This window comes from Heteronotia binoei, chromosome 7, assembly GCF_032191835.1.
Source record: "Heteronotia binoei isolate CCM8104 ecotype False Entrance Well chromosome 7, APGP_CSIRO_Hbin_v1, whole genome shotgun sequence".
Classification (NCBI taxonomy): domain Eukaryota; kingdom Metazoa; phylum Chordata; class Lepidosauria; order Squamata; family Gekkonidae; genus Heteronotia; species Heteronotia binoei.
The window spans coordinates 120,010,889-120,023,498 of NC_083229.1; the positions used below are offsets into that span (position 1 = coordinate 120,010,889).

At 47.1% G+C, this 12,610-nt stretch overlaps 1 protein-coding gene across 1 annotated transcript in view; it reads right to left on the reverse strand.

Moving 5' to 3' along the window:
• The window catches only part of LOC132575565 (GPI ethanolamine phosphate transferase 1-like), a 71,750-nt gene that overhangs the window by 58,638 nt on the left and 502 nt on the right, over positions 1-12,610 (reverse strand). Inside the window, exon 2 of the mRNA XM_060244372.1 lies at positions 10,331-10,442. Coding sequence (XP_060100355.1) covers positions 10,331-10,442 — 112 coding nt within the window. The remainder of the gene's footprint in view (positions 1-10,330; positions 10,443-12,610) is intronic.

The window sequence follows — 12,610 nt, forward strand, 5'->3', positions numbered from 1 at the left end:
CACAGGCAAATGGTTTGTGCTAATGAGCACCGGCACCTCTTTTTCTATGAAATGACTCCCCGTGCTATCGATTGTAAACAACACATTTTTGCTTAAATGTTCAGATTTCAGCCCAAGTTTTTATAGTTAAACAAAAACGCCATTCACAATGGACAGCACCACCTGGGTAATTCTGAAGATCTTCAGCATCAGAACTTTGCAAGGAGAGATGACAAGGCAGGGCCGTGACCAGCAAAATTTGATCACTGTTACATGAGAAGTTTCCCAGCACCGGAGCATTTGGGGCTGCTACGATGCCACACTGGCTTGCGTGTATTTCTCCTGCTCTCTACACATGTTCCTTATATATAATATCACTGAGGAGCGGTAGTGGTGCAGACAACTGCAGACAACTGCAGATTTGCCTGGAACACAAGCTAGGGCTAGACCTGAAACACAAGCCCAGGGGGCACCGTTCATATCTGAAGACGTGAGCAGTGACTCCATGAAAGCTCCTGCCCTGCCACAAACAATGTTCCCTCTAAGCTGCAGAGTCTTGTGAGCAAAAATTCTGCTTTGTGAGCGACTGGCATGAAAGTTGTGAGCTGCTGCGTAACTGAGTGTGCTCTGGGGCCATCTTTCCCGAGCCAAGACAAAAATGGGTGAGCTGGAGGCTACAAATCTGTGTGCTAGCTCACGCCAGCTCAGCTTAGAGGGCACACTGGCCACAAACTGTGTTAGTCTCGAAGGTGCTTGCACTTTTCTGCTGCTTCGGACAGACTAACACAGACTGAGTTCTGGGCATGTTGTAGGAGGACAGAGAGCATGACTTTATTCTGATGCCTACAGGGTGAATTTTTGGAATCTCTTGTTTTTCTTCAACAAAAAAAACCCTTATGGTTTTGTTGTTGTCGTTGTTTGCAAATGACATGTTCCCTATAAATTCTATATCAGCCTTTCCAAATCTCCCATCAGTTTTCCTTGCTTGAAAAACTACAGAGAACCTCCAAAACCAAATGCAACTTTGGCACTTTCAACGGCTGTTCGAAATTACAGCGTAGCTCACCGTGTCCAGAGGAGGGCGATGAAGTTGGTGAGGATGGTGCGGAGTTGCTTTCTACGGTCCCAGGCGGTCAGACAAGAACCAACGGGTTGAAATTAAATCAAAAGAGTTTTCAAGCACATGTTAGGAAGAACTTCCTGAGAGAGCAGTTCCTCAGTAGAACAGGCTTTCTGGGGAGGTGGTCAGTTCTCCTTTGGAGAATTTTAAACAGAGGCTAAATGTTCATCTGACGGCATTGCTGATTGGGTGAACTCAGATCATAAGAAGGATTGCAGGAAAGGCTGCATTAGGGCTCGGTTCTCGTGGCCCAGCAAAATGCTGATCACCACTTTGGGATCGGGCAGCAATTTTTCTCCAGGCCAGTTTGGCGAGGGATCCTGGAGGTTTTTTGCCATCTGGGCACAGAGCAGGGGTCACTGGGTGCATGTGTACTGGGGAGGTATTTGTGGGTTACCTGCATTATGCAGGGTTTTGGAGTAGATGGCCCTGGAGGTCCCTTCCGATGCTATGATTCTATGAGTGTATGAAATGGGAATGGGGTTAAAGGAAGGGAGCAAAGAGAGCTGGGGGGAGGAGCCTGCAAGGAAAGGAAAGGTCCCCTGTGCAAGCACCAGTCGTTTTCGATTCTGGGGTGACATTGCTTTCACGTTTTCATGGCAGACTTTTTAAGGGGTGGTTTGCCATTGCATTCCCCAGTCATCTACGCTTTTCCCCCAGCAAGCTGGGGACTCATTTGACCGACCTCGGAAGGATGGAAGGCTGAGTCAACCTGGAGCCGGCTACATGAAAACCCAGCTTCCGCCGGGGATCGAACTCAGGTCGTGAGCAGAGCTTAGGACTGCAGTACTGCAGCTTTAACCCTGCAAAGGAAGTCCTAAATAAGGGAGGCAAGGGAGAGATTTGGGGGGTTGCTATGATTGCTTTCAAACTGAAAGTGTCTCAACTAATATTGTAAGGTGTTTTGAACCAGGAGGAAAAGTGGGATATGACGATTTATGATATAATCAATAAATACATAAAATACAGAATAGGTTGAAGGAACTGAGTATACATGAGGGGTGCCTCCTGGCCACTGGTGGGGGATGGGGGGGTAGGGGTGCAAGATCCAGGATGGGAAATGCCTGGAGATTTGGGGATGAAGCCTGGGCGGCAATGCCAGAGAGTCCACCCCCCAAAGCATCCCTTTTCTCCAGGAGAACTGATCTCTGCAGTCTGGAGAGGCGCTCCAATTCCCACTTGGAGGCTGGCACCCCTAAAACATTTAGCCCACAGACTGAGGGGAGATCGTGTTCTTCAAACACGGGCTGGAAGAGAGGGCAAAGACTTGCTCTCTGCAGCTCCGGGAGGTTCTGCCACTGGGTTGCCAGCCTCCGGGTGAGGCCTGGAAATCTCCCACTTTTACAACTGATCTCCAGCTGGCGGAGATCAGCTCCCCTGGAGAAAACGGCTGCTTTGCAGGGTGGACTCTATGGCACTGCACCATGCTGAGGCCCCACCCCTCCCCTCCCCCCTCCCTCTCCCAGATCCACCCCCTTAGTCTCCAGGTATTTTCCAACACAGACCTGGCCACCCTGCACTGGGAGGTCATCAGCCAAAGGCTGGACAACCGTCTTCTGGCTTTGAGCGGGGAGGCTGGGGCCAGTTGGCCTGCAGTGTGAGGCCTCTTCCAGCCCTACATCCTCCCTCCCTCCCCACTTGCATTTTTCTCATGTGAATATCATGCTTTTGTTCGACAGCCAGCAGGTTGTATAACTCCCACTACATCTTGGATGCCCTTCAACCGTTCAGCACCTCCTAGAGCAAACTGTTGATTCATACTTGCATAACCGTATTTCACGCTCGAGTTCAGCCAAAAGAAGGACTTGGGAGGAAGTTTGAGGGGTTTTTTTTTAAGAAAGTGAGCCTGATTTGTCAATAGGAGTCTGTTTCAAGCTTTCAGCATTACAGATTGGAGAGGTAATTAGAGGCGAACATCGAGCAGCAGCTATTTGGTGCTGGTTTTTATGTGGGTTTAATGAACTTCTCCTGATGTGCCATCAAGTGACTATCCATAGGGGAAACCGTAAGACATACACACTGGGCTCCGGGCTCTCCTTCCCCCCCTGCAATCATCCCAGGCTTTGGACTTAGCAAAAATAACACTAACCTTCCCCCATCCTAATTCTACAAAGGCGATCTCAGGTTCTTGCCGATGGTATGTTGTTATTCCCCTTAAGAGTTAAATGCTTGGGGAAACAAAAGAGCTGAAAGGAATCCAGCCCGTCGTCAAGAAAGGAGTCACGGTTCTTACCAGGGAGGCGGTCCCCACCCACCCGTAGCAGAGGAAGAGAGAAGGGAATTAGGCACAGAGAGCTGGCTAGAAAAGGCTCAAGCATATTCGCACATGTTGCTCCAACACGCCCAGATGGTTCCATCCAAAAGGCACCCGCAGCCGGCTCCCCAACGTGATGATTCAGTGAGCCCTATGGCGAGATGGTGCTGCAGTATTTCTGCTTGCCTCCACAACTGCATTCGCAATCTACCCACCCAGCTGATCACCAAAAATGTACCATGTGTCCCATGTCGACAAGCAAACAATGACAGGCCAGGGCGCTTTTGCTTTAGGGTTCTTCAGTGCCCTTTTCATGACAGCGAAATTAAAATCAGAGCAGCGGCCCCACAAAAATAAGCAAAGGGGAATGTAACACTACATGGCAGGGATGTCACTCATTTGTTACGAGGACCGGATCTGACATAAATGAGACCTTGTTGGGTCGGGCCATGGGTGTCATAAAATGTAATGCCAGGTAACAGAGAGATAAGCTTTATAAAAGACACAGACAAACACAATGATTTTTTAAAAGCGTAAAACAAAACACGCTTAAAACATTAGCACTCGTTGGTCTTAAACGTATTTTCTTTGTATCTCTCCCATGGGATCTAGGGAACTGGGCAAAGGAAGCTCTGGCTCTTTCCTTCCTTCCCCAGGGGACCAGGAGGGGGAGGAGCCTCAGCCAACAGAAGGAAGAGAGTCTTGACTCAGTAGCTATCCTGTGCACTTGAGAGAGCCTGGCAAAGCAAGCTCTCCCTTCCCATCTTTCTCCCCAAGGGAGGAGGTTCAGCCAATGGAGAAAACAGAGGCTTTGCTCTGTAGCTCCTGTGCAATGGAGCAAGCCTGGCAAAGCAAGCTGCGATGCAGAGGGAAGCAAGAGAGAAAGAGAAGATAGCAGATGACAGTGAGTTACTTGCGGGCCTGAAAGGAGCCTTCTGGGGGCCTGAAGGCTGCATGGTTGACCCCCCTGCTATACGGGGTTCTGTCTGGCTGTTTTGGAACACTCTGAAATGCTTCAGAACTCCACACAGTCTATGTGGAAATACAGCTGCTGTGAGTAGAGGTGGTTGAAGGGTGTGGGTGGAAATGAGCTAAACGGCAAAAGCTGGAAAGAGGCAATTTCTGGTCAGGCTAACTGGATCACAGGGCTCTTACCACAAGAACAGGACTTGGGGCCAGGTTTCAAGCGGCTGGGAAACTCCTCGAGATCTGTGGTTGTGAGCCTCGGCCGAGTGGGGATTGGGGAGGTACCTCAGTGGGATTATAATGCAGTTAAAGCAGCTATTTTCTCCATCTGAACTGAACTCCAGGAGATAAAATCATAGAGTTGGAAGAGACCTCCACAGTCATCTAGTCCAACCCCCTGGACAATGCAGGAAAATCATAAGAACCTCCCCCTGCCCTCCTGCTCATGATCTACCTAAATTCACAGAATCGTAACTGCTGTCAGATGGCCATCTAGCCTCTCTTTAAAAACTTCCAAAGAAGGAGAGCCCACCACCTCCTGAGGAAGCCTGTTCCACTGAGGAATCGTTCTAACGGTCAGGAACTTCTTCCTAATGTTGAGCCGGAAACTCTTTTGATTTGATTTCATCCCACTGGTTCTGGTCTGATTTTCTGGGGCAACAGAAAACAACTCCACACCATCCTCTAGGTGACAGCCCTTCAACTACTTAAAGATGGTGATCATATCACCTCTCAGTCATCTCTTCTCCAAGCTAAACATACCCAGCTTCTTCAGCCTTTCCTCGTAGGACTTGGTCTTCAGACCCCTCACCATCTTTGTTGCCCTCCTCTGGACATGTTTCCCTCTAGTTTCATAGGAATTTCACACACACACACACAGCAAGCTTGGTGTAGTGGTTGACTGCGCGGACTCTTATCTGGGAGAACTGGGTTTGATTCTCCACTCTTCCACATGCACCTGCTGATGTGACCTTGGGTCAGCCGCAAGTTCTCTCAAAGCTGTTCTGCTCAAGAGTAGTTCTGGGAGACAGCTCTCAGCCCCACCTACCTCACAGGGTGTCTGTGGGGAGGGGAAGGGAAAGGAGAGTTGTAAGCTGCTCTGAGACTCCTTTGGGTAGTGAAGGGTGGGGTGTAAATCCAAACTCTTCTTCTCTTGTCTATATCCTTCTTAAATTGTGGTGCCCAAAACTGCACACAATACTCTAGGCGAGGTCCACTTGGAGATTGACAACCCTATCAAGCCAAGCCCATTGGGACACAGATGACACAACTGGGCTAAAACCTGAATTGTTCCCCCTCTTGTTTCATAGGAATTTCACACACACAGAGCAAGACCAAGTGCAAATTAAATAAAAATTCTGAGTGGGAAATCACATGATAAATGGTGTTCTAAACAAGACCACTTTCTTCTGCCAAGTATACCAGGGATCACTTTGCACATTCTATTTCCTTGATACACACCAAAGACATTTTAAGTGCAAAAATAAAGTTTTTAAGAAGAAACTTAGCAACTGTTCACTAATATACATAAGCTGCAGGTGGCATCTTTGGGGTGTTCTGATGCGATGCCACAGACCCAGAGCAACAAGCCAAAACTAAGAGGATGTCCATAGGATAACAAACCAGCCTCAGCGACAAGTGGAAAGCAGAGCTGGGCAAAACCCAAGTTACGATATCAGGTAAAACCAGCAATCGATTGCAAAAGCTAATCCTTACCGGAAAAATAAATTTCCAGAAAAGATTAGTACTTAATCGCAATTCTGGAAGTTCTCAACTCTCGATTCACGGTGGGTGAACTCTCCCTCTGATCCCCTTTTGACTTAAACTGAAGGTGACTCTACCGGAAACGCACAGATCAACAGCAAAATCAATTACACTCTTTGTGATCCTCATTTGAATTGTTCTTATTCCTAGTAGTGATGCTAATGGCAAAGCCAATTGTGCCAAATTGGTGGAAGCCAGTTCATGCCAGGCTGGGGGGGTGGGGGGAGAGAGGGTAATCTGAAGCATTTCAAAGCAAGTCAGATGCTAATTGAGAGGTAGGGCAAATTACATTTTTTTTAAACTGAATCTATCTTTAGAATCCTTATCCTTGCTTTCTGAGTCCAAGACTTTTTTAGAAATAAAATCTCGTCTACTAAGCTCGGAGCTACAAAATCTTTATAGTCTTGCCAAAAGAACCTGTTCTCCCCTAAACTTAGGGATTGTTCCAAACGCAAATATTCTAGCTGTGTACTTCTACCAACTTCTAGCTCCAAATCTGCACAGAGCTTTTTCCTGGGCCAGATTCAATGCCCTTCCGTCAGCCATTTTATTTGGCGGATTCCGAGGGACTCCCTATTAAAGTAGGTGCTGTCCTTGTAAGATGGATTGTGTAGAGAGTACAAGAAAGCTTACGTTCTGAATAAAACTAAGTTGGTCTTAAAGGTGCAATCGACTCCTATTTTGTGTTGAGACTGTCGCCCATGTTCTTCTCCAATGTCCTCTCTATTTGGCGTCCCGCCGGGATCTTTTATATTCCATATTGGCCCAAATTTCAGAGACCTCTGATGCTTTTAAGGTGCTTTTCTTGCTTGATAATTCTGATCCGGAAATAACAGAATTAGTAGCAAAGGTTTTTTTTATAGAGCTATGGTTACTCGTCCTGATAAGTATCAGGTTTTACTATGTTGCTACTTTGTTTTTATATTGTAATCCCAATTTTATTTTGTATGGATTACATAATTCTTTTAATATGTAACCTGGCCGACCCTCTATTTTATAATCTTATATATGCCAATAAAGGCTGCCTTGTGCATGTGGGTGTTAACTTTTTTCTATCCACCCCATATTTACAGTGACACCTAGTGGAAGCTGGAAACACGTTTCAAAAGGGGCTCCTTTGGCTGAGAACATTTACTTTAACAACATGTATCGGCATCCATTAAAAGCAGACTAACCACTTCTAGATAAACTTTTTGCCTAGGAAAGGAATAGTTAATGCTAAGTCAAATCCTTACAAGTATGAACCATCTACAAGATTGGCAAATGGGTCAAATTTGTGTGATATACGCACAAGTCACTCAAGATGGGTAGCCAAGTTAAGTCTCTCTGTAGCAGTAGAACAGAGCAAGAGTCTAGTACAGGGGTGGCCAAACTGCGGCTTGGGAGCCACTTGTGGCTCTTTCACACATATGGTGCAACTCTTGAAGCTCCCCAAACCCTGTTGGTCAGCTTGGAGAAGGCATTTCTCTCTTTAAATCACTTCTCCAAACCAGCTAGCAGCTTGGAGAATGCATTTAAAGTTAAACTGCTTTATTTCCACCTCTCTCCCCCTCCTCCCTCCCCTCATCTATTTCCTTCCTTCCTTCCTTCCTTCCTTCCTTCCTTCCTTCCTTCCTTCCTTCCTTCCTTCCTTCCTTCCTTCCTTCCTTCCTTCCTTCCTTATCTGATGTTGCTGTCTTGTGGCTCTCAAACATCTGATGTTTATTCTATGTGGCTCTTATGTTAAGCAAGTTTGGCCACGCCTGGTCTAGTACAAGGGTGGCCAAACTCACTTAATGTAAGAGCCACATAGAATAAACATCAGGTGTTTGAGACATGCAAGACATGAATGTTAGGTGTTTGAGAGCTGCAAGACAGGAAGGAAGGAAAGAAAGCCAAATAGATGGGGGGGTAGGAGGTGAGAGGGAGAGGAGGAAAGAAAGCAACTTTAACTTTAAATGCATTCTTCATTAAATGCATTTCTTCTTTAAATGCATTTAACTTCTTAAATGCATAACTTTAAATGCCGGCTTGCTTTGCTTGGAGAAGTGATTTAAAGAGACAAACGCCTTCTCCAAACCAGCTGATGGGGCGGTGTGGGCTTTGAGAGCCACACAATATGTGAAAGAGCCACATGTGGCTCCTGAGCCACAGTCAGTTTGGCCACCCCTGGTCTAGAAGCACCTTAGAGAGTAACCAAATTTGTGGCAGGATTGGTGTTTTAAGTGAGTCATTGATAACGTCTTCAGATACAGCTGGAATGTGATTTCAGATGCTGAATGACAACAGCAAAAACTACATGTAAACACCGTGAATTTATGCCAATTTACAATTATAAATCCACTTACAACAATGTCATGAATACTTAATAAATTTGATTTTTTCATCAGACGATATATTATTTATTAACTGAATGTCCCTAAATCTCTTCCAACATACAATTGACAAAAAATGATCTCCTTGAATCAATTAATTGTCCATAGCATCCAATCAAAATTCATGAGCTGAACAGTGGCTGCAACATCCAAGCCACCAGTACCCATGACTGCTGAAATTGACAAAGTTTCTCTGGTCAGGAATTAAACAACGTGACTACGGACATCCCAGGTTTCTAGGCATGTTTCAAACAAGATCTTCTTCTGGTTCGTGGACACATAAGCAGTCCCAGCGCGTGGGGTTCTGTTGCCTGAGGCAGAACCCCAATGTCCTCCCCCCAAGTAGACATTTCACGCGTACACAAAGTGTGCACGTGGAATGATGTCACCAAGAGGTGACATCATCACACCGGCTCTCACCATGTCCCTTCCGTGGCGCTGGGCGGGTGCTGGAGAGGGGAAATGCCGGTTTTCTTGGCTTTAAGGGGTCGGAGAACTCCCCTGACCCCTTAAAGTCAAGAAAAAACACTGGTCAGTTTCCCTCAGCAGTGCTGACCTCAGCAAGCACAGCAGAAGGGAAGCCAAGTCCCATTTTTTCTTGACTTTAAGGGGTCAGAGAACTGACTGCACCACCTTTACAGGTGGGCATTCGCCCGGTGCTCCGCAGTCTGCACTGGCTGCCCACTGAGTACCGGATCTGCTTTAAGGTTTTGGTTCTAACATTTAAAGCCTTACGCGGCCTGGGACCAACATACCTGTGGGACCGTCTCCTTCCATATATGCCCAGGAGGTCGTTACATTCGGCCTTCCAACGTCTGTTGGCCGTCCCTGGCCCAAGAGACGGCCACCTTACCTCAACTAGGGCCAGGGCTTTTTCAGTCCTGGCCCCGACCTGGTAGAATCAGCTCCCTACAGAGATCCGGGCCCTACCTGGCTTATTAGCCTTCCGTAGGGCCTGTAAAACGAAGCTGTTCCACCAGGCCTTGAGTTGAGGCTGCGGGCGTCTATTCTTGATCTGGTTGGCCTCCCCTATCGGCACTGTCACCTGTGCTATAAAACAGAATAATATCTGCCGTCTCTATGGGCTATCATGATGTGAGACGACCAGGCTGGGCAATATGTGATTACGGTATACTTCTTGAGTGCTGTTGAGTTGTCTGTTTATAAAATGTTTTTATTGTATTTGATTGTTTTATCGTATGTTGTACTCTGCCCTGAGCCCTGTGGGGAATGGGCAGAATAGAAATATACTAAAATAAATTTTAAAAAATTAAAGCCAAGAAAAAACACTAGGCACTTCCCCTCAGTGGCGCTTGCGTTCGGCAGGGGCTGCAGACGGGAAGTGAGTCCAAGGCTCGGGAGGGCGTGTCCCGGGAGGGGGTGCCCACCCCTGCAGGGAGCTGGAGCCCTAGGCAATTGCCTGGTTTGCCTAGTCCCACGCGCCGGTCCTGCATATAACCTTCTTTAATCAGAACCCAAATGCTCAATAAATTATAATTTGTTTTCATAGCAGAACATAAGAGAAACCATGTTGGATCAGGCCAACGGCCCATCCAGTCCAACACTCTGTGTCACACAGTGGCAAAAAAATTTATATATACACACACTGTGGCTAATAGCCACTGATGGACCTCTGCTCCATATTTTTATCTAAACCCCTCTTGAAGGTGGCTATGCTTGTGGCCGCCACCACCTCCTGTGGCAGTGAACACCATCTGTTTCTATCTGAGGTAAGCAGTTCTTACCAGGCTGGGGCGGGGGAGGACCACTTGACACAGTTTCCCGCTATGAAAATGAACATGACTGGGCAAACAGGCAGGCCTGATTTCAGACAGTGGCTGGGAAAACGAACGCTACAATTTATCTGTAATTGTTATTACAGGACTTACTGACCTGAATGAGATACAGGTAGAGATCTTTACCAGGCACGTGTCTTTTCTTGCTTTTCCAAAGTAAGGCCACCAGGCAGGATGAAGATAGGAGGACCAAGAAGCCCGCTGCTGTTCTGTAGAAGACAGGCTCTCAGTGAGATCGCACAGTTTTAGGAATGCTCCTCACCAAGATAAAGGTAAAGGCAGTCCCCTGTGCAAGCAATCAGTCGTTTCTGACTCTGGGGTGACGTCGCATCACAATGTTTTCACGGCAGACTTTTTACAGGGCGATTTGCCATTGCCTTCCCCAGTCTTCTACACTTTCCCCCCAGCAAGCTGGGGACTCATTTGACCGACCTCGGAAGGATGGAAGGCTGAGCCAACCTGAGCCGGCTACCTGAACCCAGCTTCCGCCAGGATCAAACGCAGGTCGTGAGCAGAGAGTTTGGACTGCAGTACTGCAGCTTTACCACTCTGCACCACGAGGCTGCTCACCAAGATAAAGCAATCTAAACTTCTAGCGCACAATTAAAGAAGATGCATAAAATGTTCAGCTAAGCTTTTAGAAGAGGTGAGACAGTTGAGTCAACTGAGTCTTGACCACGTCTACCTTTTCAACTCAGCTCAATATCTTTATCCATCCACCGTTTCCTCTCAAGCACTAGCCTCATGGTCACTTGCCTGCTAACCTGCCAAAGGAAGAGACAAATGGGCATCATAAAAACCTGCTCAAGAGGAGATAGCCATGGGCTTTTGGCACAACAGCCCATGGCTGTCTCCTCTTGAGCAGGTTTTTCTCACTGGCAGAGCTCAGAATATCTCCCACAAGGGGCAGAATTCCGAACTCTGGATTTGGGGGAGGGGAGTTCACCTAAGCAGGCCAACGTTTTAAAAGGTGGCATCTCCCTTTGTTCTGGGTTCAAACACTTTGCTCAGGTGCTGTGACCTCTGAGACTCATCTTCCTTTGTCAAGGGGGCAGAAGAGACACTGGGGCATGTTTTGCTCCTCCTAAGGTAACTTTCCTATATGGTAACTTAGCTAGACTAAACTTTGTTCTGCTGCTTCAATTCAACCCATCTGAATTTAGCTAAAGTTTCATGCTTTCTTTTCCTTAGATCTGTATCTCCTAACTAGGGCTTCTTTTCTGGAAAAAGAAGTGCTGGAACTCTCAAGAGGGAAATGGAGAAGCACATGGGTGCCCGCCCCTCTTCCCTCATGAACTTTTAAACATTTTTTGAGAATCCCGTTTCCACAAAGAGGTTCTGGAACTCTGTTCCGCCACATTCCCCCAGGAAAAAAGCATTGCTCCTAACTATGATAGCTCTTGCTTAATCTTTAGTAGTAAAGCATTAGTTTACTCTTTAACAAAGCAGGAGTCAAGTCCCACCTTTAAGACCAACCAAGTTTTATTCAGAACGTAAGCTTTCGTGTGCTCTCTAAGCACACTTCATCAGACGAGGGGGTCAGGTATAGCGGGCTGAGAGAGCACACGAAAGCTTACGTTCTGAATAAAACTTGGTCTTAAAGGTGACACTTGACTCCTGCTTTCTTCAACTGCTTCAGACCGACACGGCTGCCCTCTTGGATCTAGTTTACTCTTTAGTAATAAAGTTACTTTCCTGTTTAAGAAAGCCAGGACTGGCCCCAGCCTGTCTGGCACCCTAGGCAAGGCTAATTTCTGGTGTCCTTCCTGCACTGATAACGTCACCAAGTTACATGGTAGGGCACCCAATTTGGTGCCCCCAGAAAGCTGGAGTCCTAGGCAATTGCCAAGCTTGCCTAGTGGCAGGGCCAACCCTGAAGAAAGCAGACTGTGACTGCCAGTTTGGTGTAGTGGTTAAGTGTGTGGGCTCTTATCTGGGAGAACCGGGTTCAATTCCCCACTCCTCCACTTGCACCTGCTGGAATGGCCTTGGGTCAGCCATAGCTCTGGAAGAGGTTGTCCTTGAAAGGGCAGCTGCTGTAAGAGCGCTCTCAGCCCCACCCACCTCACAGGGTGTCTTTTTTGGGGGGGGGGAGGTAAAGGAGATTGTGACCGCTCTGAGATTCAGAGTATAGGGCGGGATATAAATCCAATCTAATCTTCTTCTTCAAATCCTACCCACATGCTAAGAATTGCTGTTACACACTAAGAACATTCACACATGGGAGGAACCAGGGGTGGAATTCTAGCAGGAGCTCCTTTGCACATTAGGCCACACACCCCTGATGTAGCCAATCCTCCAAGAGCTTGCAAAAAAGAGACTTGTAAGCTCTTAGAGGACTAGCTACATCAGGGGTGTGTGGCCTAATGTGCAAAGG